The 19705-nt window shown below is 35.7% G+C and overlaps 1 protein-coding gene and 2 long non-coding RNA genes across 6 annotated transcripts; 1 reads left to right on the top strand and 2 right to left on the bottom strand.

Annotated features, from left to right (window-relative positions):
- Positions 1-3550: 3550 nt before the first annotated feature.
- On the bottom strand, positions 3551-6348 carry LOC136205337 (uncharacterized). Its single transcript, XR_010675911.1, has 2 exons — positions 6199-6348; positions 3551-4460 (listed from the first exon to the last, which is right to left on the bottom strand). It is a non-coding gene; the product is annotated as an uncharacterized lncRNA (long non-coding RNA).
- A 3456-nt stretch (positions 6349-9804) lies between these two features.
- Positions 9805-15184, top strand: LOC136206007 (putative pentatricopeptide repeat-containing protein At1g12700, mitochondrial). 4 transcript variants are annotated; one of them, XR_010676170.1, is made up of 3 exons: positions 9805-11645; positions 12799-13209; positions 14820-15184. XR_010676170.1 is itself a non-coding variant. In XM_065996900.1 (3 exons), exon 2 carries the CDS (start codon positions 10399-10401, stop codon positions 11623-11625), a length of 1227 nt encoding a protein of 408 aa, XP_065852972.1. In that variant the 5' UTR covers positions 10050-10188; positions 10350-10398; the 3' UTR covers positions 11626-11645; positions 14820-15184. The 4 variants fall into 4 exon arrangements, 2 of the variants coding, with proteins under 2 accessions (XP_065852971.1, XP_065852972.1); XR_010676169.1 differs by having other exon boundaries at positions 12681-13209; XM_065996900.1 differs by lacking the exon at positions 12799-13209 and having other exon boundaries at positions 10050-10188; positions 10350-11645.
- A 986-nt stretch (positions 15185-16170) lies between these two features.
- LOC136206008 (uncharacterized) lies at positions 16171-18848 on the bottom strand. Its single transcript, XR_010676171.1, has 2 exons — positions 18704-18848; positions 16171-16939 (listed from the first exon to the last, which is right to left on the bottom strand). It is a non-coding gene; the product is annotated as an uncharacterized lncRNA (long non-coding RNA).
- Between the last annotated feature and the right edge of the window lie 857 nt (positions 18849-19705).

The raw sequence follows: 19705 nt of genomic DNA, 5'->3' as shown, positions 1-19705 counted from the left end.
TAGCGGCCTGGGATTCCAGACTGAAGGAAAACCTAATGGTTCGCCATCCTTTATCTTCACGTAGAAGAATTTCTCATCCCAGCAATGAACATTAGACATTTTTTCGCTAAATGGCGAATAAACTCCGAACTTGGCGAACGTGAGATAAGATTCGGACTTCCTTTTTGAGGGTTTGTGAAAAGCTCTAAAGATACGGCCCGTATATACAACTCCTAAATTCGAGTCGAGGTAGCAATCTAAAGCGATGTCCAACCAGCAGTTAGGATGTAGCTGGCTGACTGTAATGTCAAAGTAAGAGAGGATGTCCGCCATCATCTTTGGAAGAGGAAGTCGGAACCCTCTCTCCACATGACTATAATGCATTGTAAGGAAGCCGTTAGGCGGATAGGAAGGACGTTGATGGGATGTAGCGAGCCGAGTCTCATAATTTTTAATCCAGGGAAAGCGATCCGCCAGATCCACTAGATCCGCGGCACTCATACGAGATGGAGTAGACTCCGCTCGTGGATTCTTTTTCTTCTTAAGAGGAATCAAAGAAGAGGCCATTGATCCCCGGAACCACCTGTGGGCACCGGTCGGAACCTCACCGGAGATAGAAGTAAAAAGAGAGGGATTCCTAGTGGAACGAGTCTGGTAATGATTACGAGCCGAGTTATCAAACTCAGCCAAATCGGAATTAACCGTGTCCTCGGAAGAATGGGAGTTCTCCGACGACGAAGTGGTCCAACTAAAATCGACTTCTATTTCAGGATGGGAGGTTGAATTAAAAAGTTCTGAAGTTGATCTAGAAGATGAAGACGAACTTCTAAACATCCAGGAAAAAGTTAAGTGAAAGAAAATGAACTTACATGAGAAATCGGAAGCTTGGTGCGAAACTTTGAAGAAATCCCAGAAAAAGCTCGAGCGCAGGAGAAAAATGGAGAAATGAGGAAGAAAGAGAAAGCGTAAGAAGAAGAAGAGAGTTTTCTCCTTCCTGGGACAGTGTGTCCACTACACATGTCGATCATCCAATGGCATTAGACAATGTGCTCATTAATGCAAGTGTTTATGACGGCGCGCGGAAGTTCGAAAGCCCTAAAGGACTTTAAGGGCATTTTGGGGGGGCTTCTGATAACATCTAGATATTATCCTGAGGACCAAAAGGGATATTCACCTCAAAGTACGCCACGTAGTGATCCCCAAAGGGAAGCTAGCTGGCGGATCTCCACGGGTTAGCTCCAAGAGATCCGCTGGCGGATCTATAAGGCGGATCTCTCTATTCGCCTCTATAACGGTTGGCCGCCGACTCGGCCATAAAAGATCATTAATGAGTTATTAATTAGCTAAACCGCCAGGTTAAGGATAACTCATAACCGCCATTAATGAAGCATTAATGGAGACTTTCTAGTTACCTGAAGGTTACAACTTCCCAGCTATATAGCCCCAGTGGCGGAGCCAGAGCTCAAGGTCCGGAGGGGCTCAATTGCATGAAGATTTTTTTTTACTAACGACTCAAGGCTTTGATTCATAGTAGTCAAATCGAAATTTTCAAATTTTTGATAATATAAGGGTAAATTTGATCATAATTGGAAAAATTAAGATACAAAACCACTCAGATTCAATATGAAGTAAGGATAAGGTGCAAAAAATACTCTAATGTTTACACCTAAGAATAATTTTACCTCTAACGTATAAAATTGTGCAATTTTACCCTTAATATTGGCAGCCAAAAACAATTTTATCCCTAACGTTGACAAGTTTGGTCAATTGGAGAAATTATTCATCAAATTGTTTTCTCGGTCATGAATTTTGTAACTAAAAAATATTATTAAAAATAATAAAAGAGAATGAGGTTAATAATGATTAAAAATGATATTTTTAAAGGAGAATGAGATTTAAGGGAAAAAATTAAAATGAGATAAAAAGTGAAGGGAGGGAGATTTGAACACAAAACCACTTGGATGTAAAAATGCCTCTAATTATCACTACAACCAACTATGCAAACTTAGTTTTATGTTATATAATTACATTCTACATTATAAGTATCAATTTTAACTATTTTAAGGGGGCTTCTCGGGACTGAACCACTATTCATTAACGGTGTTCCGGAGGGTCGGGAGACCCTCCCTTACCCCCTAGATCCGCCCCTGTATAGCCCAATCCCCTAGGCTATCAAGGTACACATTCTCACAACCCTTGTCAATTCAGTTGGTTTCCTTGATTCATCTTACTGACTTTGGCATCGGAGCTTCCCCCGTCGAACCCAACGATGCCCCCACAGGGACGAAAGTTGATCAGAAATTCTCCACTTGTTATCAAGAGTGATCAATTGATTATATTTTACGCAAGTCCAGGGGGCTAACTAAACATTTTATGCAAATTTAGGAGGCTATCGAGACACTTTAAAAGTTCAGGGAGCCAATCAAGCTTTTTGTACAAGTTAATGGGCAAATGATGTATTAAGCCATAAATGTAATATACTCAAGAATGAATCTATCAACAGTGGTACATGTGCATCAAATTTTCTTCATATGGAATTTCTTCAAAATTTCAAAACCAAAAATATTTTTTCATAATTTTTAAATACGGTATGTTTGGTACGTTGTAATGCAATATAATGTAATCAAGGTTGTAATGCAATCAAATGTATAATGTAATATAATGAAATAATGATTCCATTATCATGTTTGGTTGGTAAATTTTAATAAAATTGATACGATAAAATTATCATTACAAAAAAAATATATATATATATATATATATATTAGTTAAATGTCATTTTCATGTCTTTTTTACGTGTTTTTTGGGTTTTTTTCCATTTTTCGCATTTTCCCGTTTACTTTTTTTTTTCATTTTTCGGGTTTTCCCATTTTTCGTTGTTTTTTCATTTCCTTTTTTCTTATTTTCTCCTTTTCCTTTTTTTCGTGTTTTTCATATTTTTATCGTTTCATGTTTTTCGTCTTTTCCCGTTTCCTAATTCTCGCATTTTTTCTCGTTTTTTGTTTTTTGTTTTTTCACGTTTTTCTCTTTTTCGCATTTTTCTGTTTATATATTTTCATGTTTTTTTCCATATTTCACCATTAATATAATAATAAAAAAATATAAAGATCAATCGTAATGGTGATTCATATCTATTTTGTTTATGATGGCCATTACATAAATTTGTAAATAAAAATTGAATTATGTATTTGTGATTCCATTACAACAAAATTGATAAAACTAACCAAACATAGTAATAAACCTCCATTGTAATGGTCATTCCATTACAACGCTCACTACAGTGTGCCAAATGGAGCCTTAGTTGACAAAATTAAATTAAAATTACATTCATAAAGTGGATTGCTATTTTCCGCCTCATTTTTTCTACTTACGGCCGTAATTTGGACAATTTTACCCTTTTAATAAAAAAAAAAAATTAAAATTTTCAAAAAAAAACGTCAATTTTGGCCTAGGCGGGTGTTTCACCCGCCCATCCAATGTCGTGGGCGGGTGGCTGACCCGCCCAGCCAATGGTTTGGGAGGGTGAAACAACCGCCTATACAGTGAATGAAGACGGTAAATAGCAACACCCTTTATAAACTAATATTTGATAATATTATTTTAAGTTGGAAAATATTTTTTTATATGATATTATAAAGATTAATATCCCACGTGAATGGGAAAAAAATCCAAACGTTAAGTGCATATATACAACACAAGCAAGCATCATGTCAAATTAACAGATACAATCCAAGTGCTAATAAGTAGAGGGAGGAGGCGGTACACCGGGCCGGCAGCGGACAGTGGCCAAACCAGCCTCTAAGGGTTAGGGGCTGCCAAACCAGCCTCTTAATGGTTAGGGGTGCAGAAAAAAAGCTTAGCTCGTGAGGGCTGGGTTTAACTTTTTTTCCCCCTTCAAGACCAAAACGGTGTCAAAAAATAAAAGTAGGACTGGCGGTGCAATTTTAACCTCCCAGCAGCGGCGGGGTGATTTCCGGCGGCGGCTGAGGGGTCCTTGCCTCCGCTACTGCTACTGCCACTGCCGGCTGAGACGGTGGTGGTGGTGGTGACAGGGGCAGTGGGGTATGCATCATTGCTTTTGTGATTTTATCCAAATCTTCCTCCAACTTCTTTACTTCAACTTCTTGCTTCTCGATGATGTATTTTTCGACGATATCCAAAGCCGACCTCTTTCTAAACTGTTCACACTCTACTTTCCCAGCTATATTTTCCTTTATGAAGCGCATAAGTTCAATCATACGTTGAAACTTCCTCGTCATTACTTCTTTCCTCGTTGAGCGAAGTTTATCCTTCGTCTGTTGCAACTGTTGATTGCTAGGATAGGCGCTTCCGAAAAAATCAAAGCTGATGAACTTTCCAGCATACGTTTTGATGCAACCATTGCTCGTTTTGACTCGCTTATGGTGATAGTGGTATAGTAGAGTTCTGCGAGAATTCTCCGATGAATCTGCTTCCTGCTCACTCATGGCTAGACCTTGAGTCTGCACAAGTAAACCCCCATTAGTTTGCTTACCTATAAACTGGATCATTAGAGTGTTATAAAGTGCAAATTAAAGATGAAATAACTACAAAAAGCATCCTGATGCACCACCATTGAGTCCATTTTTCCCGGGGCTTTATTTTTCACCCCAGCTGGTGATTTCGGGATGGATAATTCCCGCTCCATTTGCAATCCAAAATATACTAAAATTTCTCAACAAATAGTCTATACTGTCTACAACTCTTACCTTTCCTCTAAACACGAAGATTAAGAAACAATATGTAAAAATAGTCTCGTATGAAATATATGGAGCTCTTATTCTTTTAGGGTGGAATTTAGAAATTCCCCAATTCATATATATCCTAATTCAGAAAGACAAATAGAAACATCAAAATCTGTATAAGAAACAAAGTCTTGAGTAAAGATAAAGCTTTTCTAGATTTCGTATAGTCTGGTTGCTCCTTGTTTTCACTTGGTGGTGATAACACACCGGATGTTATCCCCGGTTCTCTGATGATAGAACGAGTAGGACCTAGCTATCCGAACCAAATGTTGAGGACAAGTGTTGACATAGCAGTTTGCCAAAAGTTCTCCCTTATATCATCACGTGCGAGTCCTCGAAACAGGAAGTTCGTGTCCTATTCTGTTTATACTACTTACTTATTGGATGAATAAGCATATTAGTTCTCCTTTAATTATGATCGATGATACATCCTATATAAAGGCATGCAAACCTTCGAGGTATGCGGATCATCATTGGTGATATTACTCTCATCATACAACTCGTCCATCATGATTCATATAGCCATATGACTTCATCATCGGAGTTCCCAAGACCGAATTACCGGCACTCCTCTTATTTTGCATCTGAACAGAATGTTGAGGACAAGTGTTGACCTAGCAGTTTGCCAAAAGTTCTCTCTTATGTCGTCACGTGCCAGTCCTTGAAATAGGAAGTTTGTGTCCTATTCTGTTTATACTACTTTATCCATTGAATGAATAGGCATATTAGTTCTACTTTAATTAGGATCAATTACATCCTATATAATGGCACACAGACCTTCAAGGTATGTGGATCATCATTATTGCTATTACTCTCATCATACTCGTCCAAAATGATTCATCTAGCCATATGACTTCATCATCAGAGTGCCCAAGATCGAATTACCGGCACTCCTCTTATTTTGCAGGTCAGACCGGATCTAAGACCTCATACATTACGGATAAATAATCCAATTTATCACTTGGTGTATTGTCAAACATGAGTACCAATTCCTATCAAATCACATATTAACTCACATCCGACGAGCTTAATCCTTGTTTATGAAAGAAGCTCCTTATTCTAGCTGGTTGGTGAACCAGAATCAAGTTACAAACCCAGAACTAGGCACAAACATATGCAAAATCATTTCTAGCGAAATTTTTGCCAATACGAGCACTTACTAGCTAAATAGATAATAAAAAAAAAAAAAAAAAAAAAATCAAGTACTACCAAATTATTTATCCTAATTTCTTACCTAACATTTCCTTTAACAGCCAAATAACAGGTATGATCCAGCAAATTTAAAGCATCAAATGCAAATAGTTAACTGATGAAATCAAAGTCAAATTAGTTTCATAACACATTCCAGAGAAACCCTAACAAATCCAATTCGAAGTCGAAACCTAAAAAACCAGTCGACATTAACATATACTCACACGCATTAACTCAGATACAAAAAGAAAGAAACAACCCTAACCTCATGCGGTGTACCAACTCAGATGAAGAGGAAAGGGATGAAATGAAGCAGAGGGGAGGGGAACGGAAACCGCCGGAGATTATTACTGTAATTGCTGCATCACCGCAAGGCCGTAGAGAGAGAGAGAGAGAGAGAGAGAAAGTGGAGGGAATGAGAGGAGAAAGAAAAGGAAACTCATATATGCGGGTAAATTGCATCCTTAATCGGTCTAGTTTGGATTAATTTCAAAACAATCACTGAACTTTTTTTTCTTAACTTTTTTTTCGGGATAAGATACCAAAATAGATTTATGGTTTTTGAGAAAGTATCAATTTAGATTTCACGTACAAAATAACACCAATACGGGTTTAACGTCTACATTTCCTACTCATCTTTATCTTCCTCGAACTTTTGACTCTCACTAAAATCTCCATTTGCAACAATCTCTCCTCAATATTGCCTTCCTTCCCTCTTTTTCATATTGTTGAATTATATGCTTGGAGGTAGGACTGTAATCGAGCCGAGCCGAGCCGAGCTTTGGCTTGTTCAAGCTTCGATCAGCTCATTAGAAAATAAACGAGCCAAAGCCGAGCTTCGAGCTTATTCGAGCCTAAAATCCAATTTGAACTTAGTCCATTAAGAAAATTATCTAACCATGAATTGTTTATAAGTAAATCGTTAATTATATTTATGAAACATCTAGCTCTTTAATTGTTACATAAATAAATACACAAACAAATTTCTTGAATAAATAAAGAAGATGCTTACAAATAATTCGTTTATTACTCATTTATGAACTTATCTAATAGCAAATGAAATAATATAAAGTTTAGATATTTATGAACTACCACAAAACTAAAATTTGTTTATAAATATTCTAATCGAGCCTGCTCGCGAGCTTTCGAGTCGAGTTTTGATTTGCTCAAGCTTGGCTCGTTTACAAACCGAGCCGATAAATCATACTCACAAGCAGTTTGTTTACAAATTGAGTCAAGCCGAGTTGAGCTTTTATTGAACTGAGACCACCAAACTGCTCATGAGTGGCTCAGCTCATTTACAGCCCTACTTGGAAGACTCTTATTATAATGGATATGAATACCAAGACAATATAGTTCTGGTAAAAGATTACAATATGTGTAAGTTTATCATTGCCTTTGTTTTTATATGATATAGATTTCTTGAAATGACAAAACAACAAAATGCATGATTTTGACCATAAGTTGCAGCAACTATTGAATTAAACCAATGCAAATAAATCTAAACAACAGTTGATTCAGTAACTGATGTTGTTGGCAGCAAGAATTTTCACATGTAAGTGAATTTGTTTATTCACCGTTAAATATAGGCTTATATGCTTTGAATCTGCATCTTAGGATTCTAATAAGTCTAAATTTAACGATGAATGAGTAAATTCTACATGCTCATTAAGGTGCATGTGATCAAGGCTGGATTGGCAGTAGCCAACAATGCGGTTATCAAAGCATATTTTTATCTTTCCATGTTGATTGATTCTTTCATGATGTTTCATAATTTTATTTTAGACTTAATACATTATTTGTCTTTTGAATTTGTCCAAAAAAATTTGATTGGTCCTCTGAATTTTCATAGTGTTCCAATAGCCCCTTCAACTTTCATAAAATGTTCAGTTAGCCCCCTGAAATTACATAAAATGTAATCAATTGATCACTCAGTCATAAAAAAAGTAAGTTAAATGCGGAAGATTGATTCCACGCATCATAGAATGTTATTACACAATTACAAAATAATTAAAAATGAAGTTATTACTTGCCCAACTATACAACTCGTCTTCTCTAATATTAGAACTGCATACTCTGATTTTGGTCGTTTTACTTTTTTTTAAACTCGTACAATACATCTTTCGCATTTAACTTACTTTTTTTGCGACCGAATGATCAATTGATTACATTTTACGCAATTTTAGGAGGCTAACTGAACATTTTATGCAAGTTGAGAGAGCTATCAGGACACTTTGAAAGTTCGGGGGACCAATCAAGCAATTTGGACAAGTTCAGGAGGCAAATAATGTATTAGCGTAGACCTGTCCATGGACACGGGTACCCGTCCGGTCCGCCCAGACCCGTGTCCCTTGGACCGGGTTTGGACAATAAAAACTGTTCATAGGTCCAGCCCGACCCAAGCCCGCCTATTTTTTGGGCGGGCTTGGGATTAATAAAAATAACACGAGCCGGTCCAGCCGGCCCGTCTATTAATATTAATTAATAAATATATATATTTATATATTAAATATTTATTTTTAAGTATCATATTTATTTTATATAATTAATAATTTTATATTTATATTTAGGTAAGCTTATATGGGTTGGGCTTGGGATTTGATTTTTAAGCCCGAACCCAGCCCGTCCCAAGTCCATCTAAATTAATAGTGGTTAGGCTGGGTTTGGGCCGAGCATTTTTATCTAAAAATCCAACAGGTCCGATCCGAGCCCGGCCCAACCCGATCCATGGACAAGTCCTTAATTTAGACCTTTACTTTATTTTCTCAACGTTTTCCATCATAAGCTCTTCCAACAATTTCACATCATATTAGTTCTATGTGTGAAAACTTATTGGTTACTTCAATGCAATTTGGGTTTGGTTCAAGTGAGTTATTGTAGTGATTTGCAGTGGTTTTCATCGTTTCTTCCAGCTTATCATATTGTTATTGATGATGTTAACTGGTGGGAAATATATAGTCTTTTCTGGGTTACATATAATTTCTTGTATGAAGTATTAGCTTGCGCTAGAGATTTTTAATGCTAAAAGGATTTTCAAATTTTTTTCTATTCTTATCTGAAGATGAAATGGATCAACTTCATATTAGAATGGGAACATCCTATATTTAGAGAAATTGTGATAGTTCAGTATGCTAAAGTAACCTATCAAGATATCATTAAAGTAGATAACTTCATTGAGAGTGTCTTTGATCCACACACATCAAAGATTTTGTGCAAAAGCTCAATGAAATGGATGCAATAGATTTTGAGCCGAGGATTTCTTTGTATGAAGTTTGGTTTAGAATTCTTTCAACAATTAGAGTTAATGAATTTTACTTTTTGGTTTAATAGAAAAGTTAATAGGGAAAGCAGTGGCGGAATCAGGACCCGCGGCTCAAACATATCAGTAAAAAAAAACGTCAAAAAAAATCGAAATTAATTGTGCGATTGATGGTAAATTTCCAAAGGCCAGCCCTAACGGGTTGGGCAAATTTTTTTTAACCTCCAACACATTAAAAAAGTAAAAATGTTATTATTTTTTTTAGAAACTAACATTGAACTAATAGAAAATTAAACATGTTTATTTTTTTTAGAGTTGCGTATTTTTTATTACAGTTTATAAATAATATAAAAAAATTAAAATTAAAATATATTTTATTTTAAATATATTTATGGTTAATCCGTACATAGTGCTAATACAAATCTAGTTTAATGCAAATTATTAGAAGTATCTGGTTCTTCAAATTATTATATAAGATCACAGTACGTAATCAAATCTCACATAAAAACGAGATGCTTAACCTAACAACTCCTAATTTTACCTTTACTGTATGCATACAACATTTGTGCACCGATTTATTAATTTGATGGTACGTGTCTCGGGGAGCAGTATATGACCTCTCCGTACTACAAAAATAACACATTAATACAATTTCATCCTCAATTGTTAGGGTTTTTCTGAGTTCAGCCGCTGCCCAAATTCTCCCTTCAATCTCGCATCACCACCATGCTCACCATCACCACCAGACGCCTTCTTGCTTCTTCCTCTTCAGCTTCATCTCTCACTTCTTCTCCATTTCATCAGATTAAGGCTTTCATTTCTCTCCTCCATACTCATAACTCTGCCACTGAGGTCAATGAAGCTGTCTCTTCCTTTAATAAGCTTCTTCGTACAAGGACCCGACCTTCTGTAATCGAGTTCAATAAATTGCTGTCTGCACTGGTTAAGATGAAGCAATTTCAGACTGTCATTTCCTTGTCCAAGCAGATGGAATTGGTGAGAATTAAACCCAATATTTACACTTGTAATATCTTAATTAATTGTTTCTGCCATTTAGAGCGTGTTGATTTGGGGTTTTCTGTTCTCTCCAAAATTTACAAGCTTGGTTTTCAACCTAGCATTGTGACCTTCAGTACTTTAATTAATGGTTTCTGTAGAGATGGTAAAATTGGTCATGCTGTAGATCTATTTGACAAGATAGAGGCCATGGGTCATCAACCTAACGTCATCACTTATAGTACTATTGTGAATGGTCTATGTAAAATTGGAAATATGCATGTAGCTGTTTGTTTGCTGAAAAGAATGGTTGAGAAAGGTTGTGAGCCTGATGTTGTGACATACAGTGCCATTATTGATGGTCTTTGTAAGTGTAACCAAGTTAAGGAAGCATTTGAGCTCTTCAAAGAGATTAAGAGTCGAGAAGTTTTGCCTAATGTTATCACTTACAATTCACTAATTCATGGTCTGTGTTATTCGAGCAAGTGGAAGGAAGCTTCTGCGTTGTTTGAAGAAATGCTGGTTAAGAATATTGTGCCTGATGTAGTTAGTTACAGTATATTAGTTGATGAACTTTGCAAAGGAGGAATGATAATGAAGGCCCAATCTATGGTCAGTAAAATGATTCAAACAGGTGTTGAGCCTAATGTCATTACATACACTTCACTAATAGATGGATATGGCTTACATGGACAAATGCATCTAGCTATTAAAGTGTTTGATGTGATGAAGAGAAAGGGATGCAATCCTAATGTCCGTACATATAACACCTTGATCAACTGGTATGGTAAGAAGAAACTTATTTACGAGGCAAAACAACTTCTTTATGAAATGTCTTCTAGAGATTTAGTCCCAAATCAATATACTTATAATTCTATTATATACGGCTTATGTCATGCCAGAAGACCTTGGGAAGCACTCGAGTTTTTGAAGGACTCATGTGCAAGTGGCTACCTTCCCGATGTAGTAACATACTCAGCTTTGCTACATGGTTTTTGTAAAAACGGGCATCTTGATATAGCATTCTCCTTATTTCATGAAATGGAAGTGAGAAAATTGAAGCCTAATGCAGTTACATATACTATCCTAATTCAAGGCATGTGCAAAGCTGGAAGGTTTAAAGATGTCAAGAAATTGTTATCTAGATTTTTTGCTGATGGGTTGCAGCCTACAATATACACGTATAGTATAATCATTGATGGGCTTAGCAAGAAAGGATTCCTAGATGAAGCATACCAGATCTTCAGAAATATGGAAAACAATCTCTTCTCGCCAAATAATTGCTGTTATAATGTGATTATTCATGGATTTCTTAGGCGCAAGGATTTGGCGATGGCAGCAAAACTCATTCATGAAATGCGTGACAAGGGTTTCTGTGCAGACAACACCACATTTGCCTTGGTAGCGGAGAATAAAGACATCGTGGAATTACTATAAACTGTCTTCAGGCATACCAGGTGAAATGATGAGCTGAAATTGACATTTATTACCTTCTTACAAATGATGTTGTGCTGCACTAAATTATTGGTCCTCTAATTCAATTTATTTTAGTAAGAGTCCGATACCCATTATATAGGTGTAAAGAGTTAGTCAAAATACTTTATAGGGAGTTTATGCTAGGGATATTGATTTTTGTGGGGGATGAGAATCTTTGTGAAGAACATGCATGATTTGATAAGTCTTTCAACTTTGTTTGGGTTGTGCAATTAGTAATATCTTATTGCACGGGCAGCAGCTTACTAAGCTATTGCATCTGTAAAATTGCAATGCCAAAATAGAATATGAGATTACTACGGTAATCAAAGCAGTTATTTGCTTAAAGTTTTCTTTTCATTTGCATGATAGGTGAGAATCTATTGTCATTTTAACGATACGGAATGAGTTTATGATACTTATTTCCCATGCTTCCAGATCCTGATTATTTGTCTTGATGTTTATTGCAATGTTTGAAAATCTGAGATAACAGTTTTTTCATAATATCCAGTAGATTAATCTGCTATTTATATTTGAAATGAGTGCTTATGAAGCTCTTATTGTTGTCTTGAAAACTGCATGTAAAAACATACAGCATTTGGATCATTGTGATGCAAAGGTATACTGATTTATTTTGAAATTTCCTTTCTACAATAATCTTAAATAATAATAGTAAATAGATATGGCTTAAATAATATTTTTGAAGGGTGTTATATTGTCAATCTCAAATGTTCGTTCCTGTTAAAATAAAGCACAAATATTGAAAGGATTCCATGGTCTTGTAAAGGTCTTTTGTATTGCCTTCGGCAATATGAATTACTTTAAGGTTAATGTAGTTTCTTACAACTATTCAAGCTTTGAAACATGAAAGAAGCAAATCAAGGGAATGTTTGAGTTTGAAAATACTTTTCAAAATTGTTTGGTGTTTATTATGTCTAAAGTAGAGGGATACATGTTGGCTTTGTTTACGTTGTTGTAGCTAATGCAAATTGATTTAGTTAGACTTTTTTGTTTTTCAGCTTTGATGCAAATGAATGGTTTTGATTATTTGAAGGAAAGGCGTCAATCTGTGTTTATAGAACTTTTGGATTCGGATAAAGTCAGTGAACACTCTGTTTTGTTCCCATTCATATGCAGTCAAAGGGAGTGTTCCAGTCTGTTATCAAGCAGGTTGTAGGATGAGCTACTTTGGAAGCAGAACTGTAACAGCAATCCTATAGTTAAATAAGCCAACTTCTGTAGTTGATCCAGTCTGTTATCAAGCAGGTTGTAGGATGATCTATTACCATACAATTTTTTTTCCATATGGAGGGGGAGGGAGTAGCTTGAGCGAACGCACAGAGAGTTCAAGCAGCCATGATTTAGACCAAGTATCCAAATGTGAACAAAGGTTCCTTTCTGCGAGGATACCGAGGATCGACTCATGCATCAGCAATTTTGCTTAAGCAATTAAATTGACATGTCCTTTATACATTAAAGGCTACTATGATGCTAAATTTAAAGGGGTACTGGATATAAAGAACAGTAACTTGCAGTAAATAGAGTATTGTAAGTTTCAATCCTTTACTTGTTGAAGCCTTTCAACCCTTTACTTGTTGAAGCCTTTCCTCTGTTACAGTATAAAAGTTTATAAGAGGGTTTCGTCATATGAGATTTCCTTAATTGTTCTATTTGGTGGAAAGTGCTGGCAATGCAAGTGTTAATTGATGAAGTGAGAAATCTCAGGCTGAAAAAAGTATGAGATTACTTAAGAATATACAATAGGAAGGATCTCCATTAACTCGCTATATCTTGAGATTTTGGGTTAAATGCGGAGTCAAGCCCAGGCTTATACTCCTTTACAAGGCTCATATTTAGCGTTTCTCCCCGGTGGTAAAAGCTCTCCAAATGGTATCAGAGTCAATAGTTCAACATAGAATGAGTATGGTGTGGCAGTTTGATGCCCTTAGCCCAATTAAGGTAGCCCAAATTTGGCTTTACGGAGTTAATGGTGAACTCTAGATTTGGCTTTATGAGATTAATTCTGAAGTTTTTGTATATTCTTTGTTGCTTCCAATGATTTCCTGCTACTCTAAGTTATTGGTATGGTTTCCAATTTTTGCACATAAAAATGCCTTCTTTTACACTTACGCTGTAATGCTTTCTATAGGATTAGTTATATGATTGTTTGAAATATATCAACATTTGGAGAATATCTTACTATTGTTGTAGCTGATACAAATGGATTAGTTAGACAGCTTGTTTATAAAACCAGATTGTACCTTAATCTTATTGGAATGTTTAAAAAATGCCTTTCTTACTGTTGGGGGATTATGTTTCTTCCTGGCACTGTTTCACTTTAGCCTAGGAGTGTTCACCTGGATCCTAAATGACCAAATAAATTTGGTCTCCATTAGATCTAAGGCTTATTAGGGGTTTTAGATCAATCGTTTGGCTTGACTTTAGGTGGATTAGAGATGCTGGATTGAAAATTAATGATTATTAGTTCTTAGTTCTACTGTTGATTGCTGTGGTGTCACTGTTAATGAAGATAAAAGAATTAGGGTACACTTCATTTTTCATTGTTTATAAAACCGACTCTCAATGCATTGCTTGATTTCCTTCTGTTGACTTTGGTTATGATTTCCTTTATGTTGTTTGTGCATTGCTTGATTCGTGGTACAAGTGTTGTTTTGCATTTCTAATTAGTAAACGCAGTTGAGGTCTTGTTGTTATTTTAAACTTGCAACCCCTTTTTGTTGTTTGATTTGTAGATATACTTGTGTTTAGTTAAGATTGAGAAATAATTTATGATAGTTAATTATCAACAACAATAATAGCGGAACCAAACAGACTCTAAGAATAGTTGAACAAGAAAGATAACATGAATTCTTTCGGTAGAGAAAATTATTCCTCATTGTTAGAGGAAAATAACAACTGCAATGGTTGTATGTTTTTAGTATTAGTATTAGAGTAGTAACCTTTAATCATTTTATTCCCTTTACACTAGTTCAAAAAGATGGTAGGAGGAGATGCGATTTAAATCTTGTTTTTTTCCACTTCTTATTTCGCAATCCTCTTCGTTATTGCTAATCCTGTTAACTTTAGGCTAATTTTGTGTTACAATAAGGTGGTATTAACATAGGCTAATTTTTGTTTTGCTTGGATCTCTAAATTAGATGAATGGGGAAACTCAATCAAGAGAGACTACCATAATACCTTGGGGAGCTGAAGTGTTGCTGCTCTCAGAGGCGAGAGACTAGCCAGGAAACTTTACGTGTGAATCCGGCCAGTACAGAAGATTGAGCACAAAAAGAAGTGGATCAGAAGATAGCCATGCCGATGCGTTGCTTTCTGTTTGTTAGTATCATTATATGGTTGGAAAGCATGAAATAGCTCGATGCTTTTTGCAATATTGTGTGACATGTACCATACTCGTTTCATAAGGGAATATTAGAGCGGGTATTCTTAGTTCCTTCCTAGATTCGCTAGTTGGTCTATATTTTACGTTTTGCACGAATTGAGTTTGTTCAATTGATTGTCACACTTTGCTTGATCAATTTATTGATGATATACTAGTGGTGAGGCTTCACTGACATTCATGTTTAGAATTAGATGATTCAACTTGAATTCAGGTCCCCTGGTTTCACTTATGTATAGAAAACACTGACATTAAGTGCTCGTTTCGTTTTCCTTTGTGTAGCTCTTTTTTGGTAAGTATTTAGTTAGGATTGAGAAACAATTGTTATTAACTAATTTAGAACGAAAATCAACAAATATCTACAAGTAATAAACAATAAATAACTAACCAATGTCTTAAAGATGTAATGTTTGGAGCGATTTTTATTTATTTAGGATCTCAAGAAATATTTGTTTCGATGTCTATCCTTCCATCTCTAATAAGCGTTGGTTTGGATTTCATTTTTTTTAGAGTCGTTAAAATTTTTAAAATAATTTTTGGTTGATGGATATTTTACAAAATAAAACATTTGGTTTGGAGGATCTACTAATATAATACATCCATGGTTTGTTAAACATCTTTTCGGAGAGGAATACAACTAGTTTGCAATTACATCTCAAAGAAAAAAATGGGAGAGATATAGTTAAAAAAATTGGGATCCGTCAGGAATTCCCCATCGGATATTAACGGGGCGGGATCGGGAATCTCCAAGAGACTGAGATACCATTCTCCATTCCTATTACGGTGGATAAAATTATCCCCATCACTGTTCCATGGGATTCTTATCAGCGATTCTCCGTTCCCATGAGGTGGATCACAGATGGGAACGAGAAATCTTCGTCCCACTTGCATCCCTATCCTAATTTGTATTTTACTTTACTCATGACATAAATTGCACCAGTGCTCACTAAATTTTAAAGTTTGTTTTATAAAGGTCATTGAACTTTCCTTTTTACTTCAATAGAATCATTTCAACAAATTCAGAAACTTGTGACCTAACAATCACATGCGAGTAAAAATAATTAAAATTACATTTTTATTTAACTCAAGTGAAAAATTGCCATGTAAAATAATGCTCTAAAAATGTGTTTTTATTTTTATTTTTTTAATCGTCAGCCTAAACTCAGTTTAGAGTTGAGATCCTTTTCACCTTAGCGTAAGGCATTTCATGCAAAAGTGATATAATCCAAGCCTTCTACTTACCCGCTGTTAAAATGTTTATTGTGTTACTAATATAACTATAAATAAATGCTAACAACTAAGTTAGCTAAAAAACTCCATTGAATCGATGTTTGAAGCTTTAAATATTTAGGGTAACCACACCCACAAAAAATTAATTAAGCACGCATTGGAGCAGCATTCCTTCAGTGAATCCGTATCCGTCACTGTGAGACGGTAGATGGAGGCGGGGCAAATGGGCTTACCGTTTCCTCTTTGAATTTTTCATAATCTTCCTTCAACTTGCGGATTTCATCTTCTTGCTTCTTGATCATGTACCTTTCCACGATGTGCAAAGCCGTCCTCTTTCTAAACTGTTCGTACTTTACTGCTCCATCTAGAGCTTGCAGCATCAAGCAAAGTTGTTCATTCATACGTTGCAAGTTCCTCTCCATCAGTGCTTGCTCTATCGAGCGAAATTTTTTCTCGATCCGCTGCAACTCTTGATTTCTAGAAGCAAACGAGCTGCTGAAAAACTCAGAGTTGACGAACTTTACAACATCTGTCTTGATGCACCCATAGCTCGCTCTGATGCGCTTATGGTGATAGGAGTATACTACAGTTCTACTGCTAGAATTGTCTGATGAATCTTCCCGATCACTCATGGCTGGACCTTTGAGTCTGCACAAGTAAAAACTTCCATGAGTTTGATCTCTTATAAACTAGATCATTCCTGTGTTATGAACTGCAACTTAAAGATGAAAAACTACGAATTCGCCTCCAAAATTCAATTAAAAAACTGCAGATTTTACTCCTAACATAAAAACTTACGTAACGTTACTACCTAATAGACAATTTGAACGGGTTGGGTTATCGTTATTTAACTGTCACATTGGATTTCCAAACAACAATTATGTCTAAAATGTTTTGTGCATTATTAACAAAGTTATAAACAACCTACCAAACGGCAACAACTATGTGTCCAGTGTCCACATATAAGTTAATGATAGAAATATTGTCCAAGCGTCTAAAATGTTCCCTATGTTACTACTATAATTACAAACAACCAGTCAAAATGCACGAAACTGCTTCTATCAGAGTAAATTTGGATCATATATCCCTATTAAATACTAGGGACTCGAGTATATTCTTTACAATATTGATCATGAAACTGGCATCACATTCACACACATTCGAAATTGACTTCAAAACAAGAAAACAAGACACTTAAGTCTTGCTGGATTCATATCATATGTGATATGATATGCCAAACACCATCTTCTATATGCATCTATTCCTTGAATTCTTATAATTGTACGATATTTTTTCAAGTAGTATATAGAGATACATTTTAAACCAGAAGTGGAATGAGGAGATACAGGAGGAGCTGTTGCACCCCAGGTCATCGGACACCAACCTAATACGTGTGATTCCAAGCGGCTCTCCGCCTGGAAACGATGAGCTGGGCTGCCAATGCTTTGGGGAAGGGGATTCTTTTAATTATATGATATTTTGTTTAGTAGCATATAGATATCACTTTAAACCAAAAAGGGACGGAGGGGATGAACGAGGGGCGGTTGCACCCTAGGTCACCAGACAACAACTTAGAAGGGGTGATTCCAGGCGATCCTCCACCTGGATCGATAGGCGGAAACTATGAGCTGGGATTGATTTGGGGAAGGGGATTCTTATAACTATATGGTATTTTGTTTAGTATATAGAGATGCATTTTAAACTAGAAGCAGAGGAAGGAGATGCAAAAGGGCTCGTTACACCCTAGATGACACCGGCTTAAGAGGAATGATTCCAGGCAGCCCTCCTCCTGGAAACAGATGAGCTGGGGGCTGCAGTTGATTTGGGGAAGGGTTGTGTTTTCCTTTGCACAGTAGCCTGTGATTTCTAGCTCCACTACTGTTTTAAATTGTACATATAAATTGGACAATTTAGTGGTTTTGATCATGTGTAAATCCATATGACCACATAGACTACAAATTATCCATTTATCTTACATCCCAATGAGCTTAATCCTTGTTTATGAAAAAGAAACCCCTTTCTCTAGCTGGTTGGTGAACCATAATCAAGTTAGAAACCAATCGTTTTCAAAAACTAGGCACAACATAAACAAAATCTCTTCTTTTCTGCCATAGTTTCTTCCATAACATTTCATTAAACAGCAAAATAAGAGGTATGATCCAACAAAACTGAAGCATAAAATGCAAATAGTTAACTGATGAAACTAGGTATTTCAGTGTCATGATTCATCGAATGGGAATTAAAATTGTATAATCCGCAAGCAACCAAAACACCACAAGCACACTACAGAGAAACCCTAACGAATTCAATTCCAAGCTCAAACCTAAAATCATTCTACATTTAATTAACATATACGCACACGCATTAACTCTGATACAAAGGGAAAAAGAAAAGATAGAAAAAAGCACTAACCTCATGCAGTGTACAACGCATATTAAGAGGAAAGGGATGTAATGAAGCAGAGGGGAGGAGAAACCGCCGGAGATTACTGTAATTGCCGCAATCCCGGCCAAAGAGAGAGAGAAAGCGAATTCCAATGCTAATCGGAAAGAGAGAAATAAGTGTAGCGGGTGATTGGTTAACTACTTCTCACCTCACCTGTAGGGGTGTTCAAAAACCGAACCGAACCGAAATAACCGACCGAATCAACGGATTTCGGTTTTTTGGTTCGGTTTTCGATCTACTAGGTTCGGTTTAGGTTTTAAATATTTAACAATATCGGTAATATCGATCGGTTCGGTTTTTATGATAAAATAACCGAATTAACCGAACCGGCCGAAATAGAGATTAATTAGATTTATAATTTAGGTAGATACTTTATATGATCTAGAGTTTGCATTTTCTTCCGACCATCCAAATAACGTAACTATTTTATAGTTTTTTTTTATCAATGGTAAGTCTAATACATTAATATTGTTCTATTAAGAAAAATACGTTAATACTGTTCAAACACTGCACTAATACTGATCAAATCAATAATATAGTGAAAATTATGGTTGTAATGCGAATTGTGGTCGTAGAAGGTTTGTACTTACATTTTAATAAAGTTTTATTTTTAATTTTCAAACTTTGCATAAATTTTATGTTGTATATTACTCAACTTGAATAACTATTTTTTAGACTTTAGATTAAACTAAATTAATTAAAACTTATAAATATTAATTTATTTTTTATTTTAACTAGTTAACATGTGTTAAAACCAAAAACCGAACCGAACCGACCGAAATAATTAGTTCAATTCGGTTCGGTTTACTAATATTATTCGGTTAGGTTAGGTTCTTATTTTAGGTGTTATTCGGTTTTCGGTTATTTCGGTTCGGTTTGGTTTTTAGACCGAACCGACCGATGAACACCCCTACTCACCTATAGTATTAGGTGTTTGTTTAGTGGCTTCATGTTTGCATTTTACAAAAC

Source organism: Euphorbia lathyris, chromosome 9 (assembly GCF_963576675.1).
Source record: "Euphorbia lathyris chromosome 9, ddEupLath1.1, whole genome shotgun sequence".
Classification (NCBI taxonomy): Eukaryota; Viridiplantae; Streptophyta; class Magnoliopsida; order Malpighiales; family Euphorbiaceae; genus Euphorbia; species Euphorbia lathyris.
Note: the sequence above shows the minus strand (reverse complement) of the source record. Positions and strands in the feature narration are given on the sequence as shown.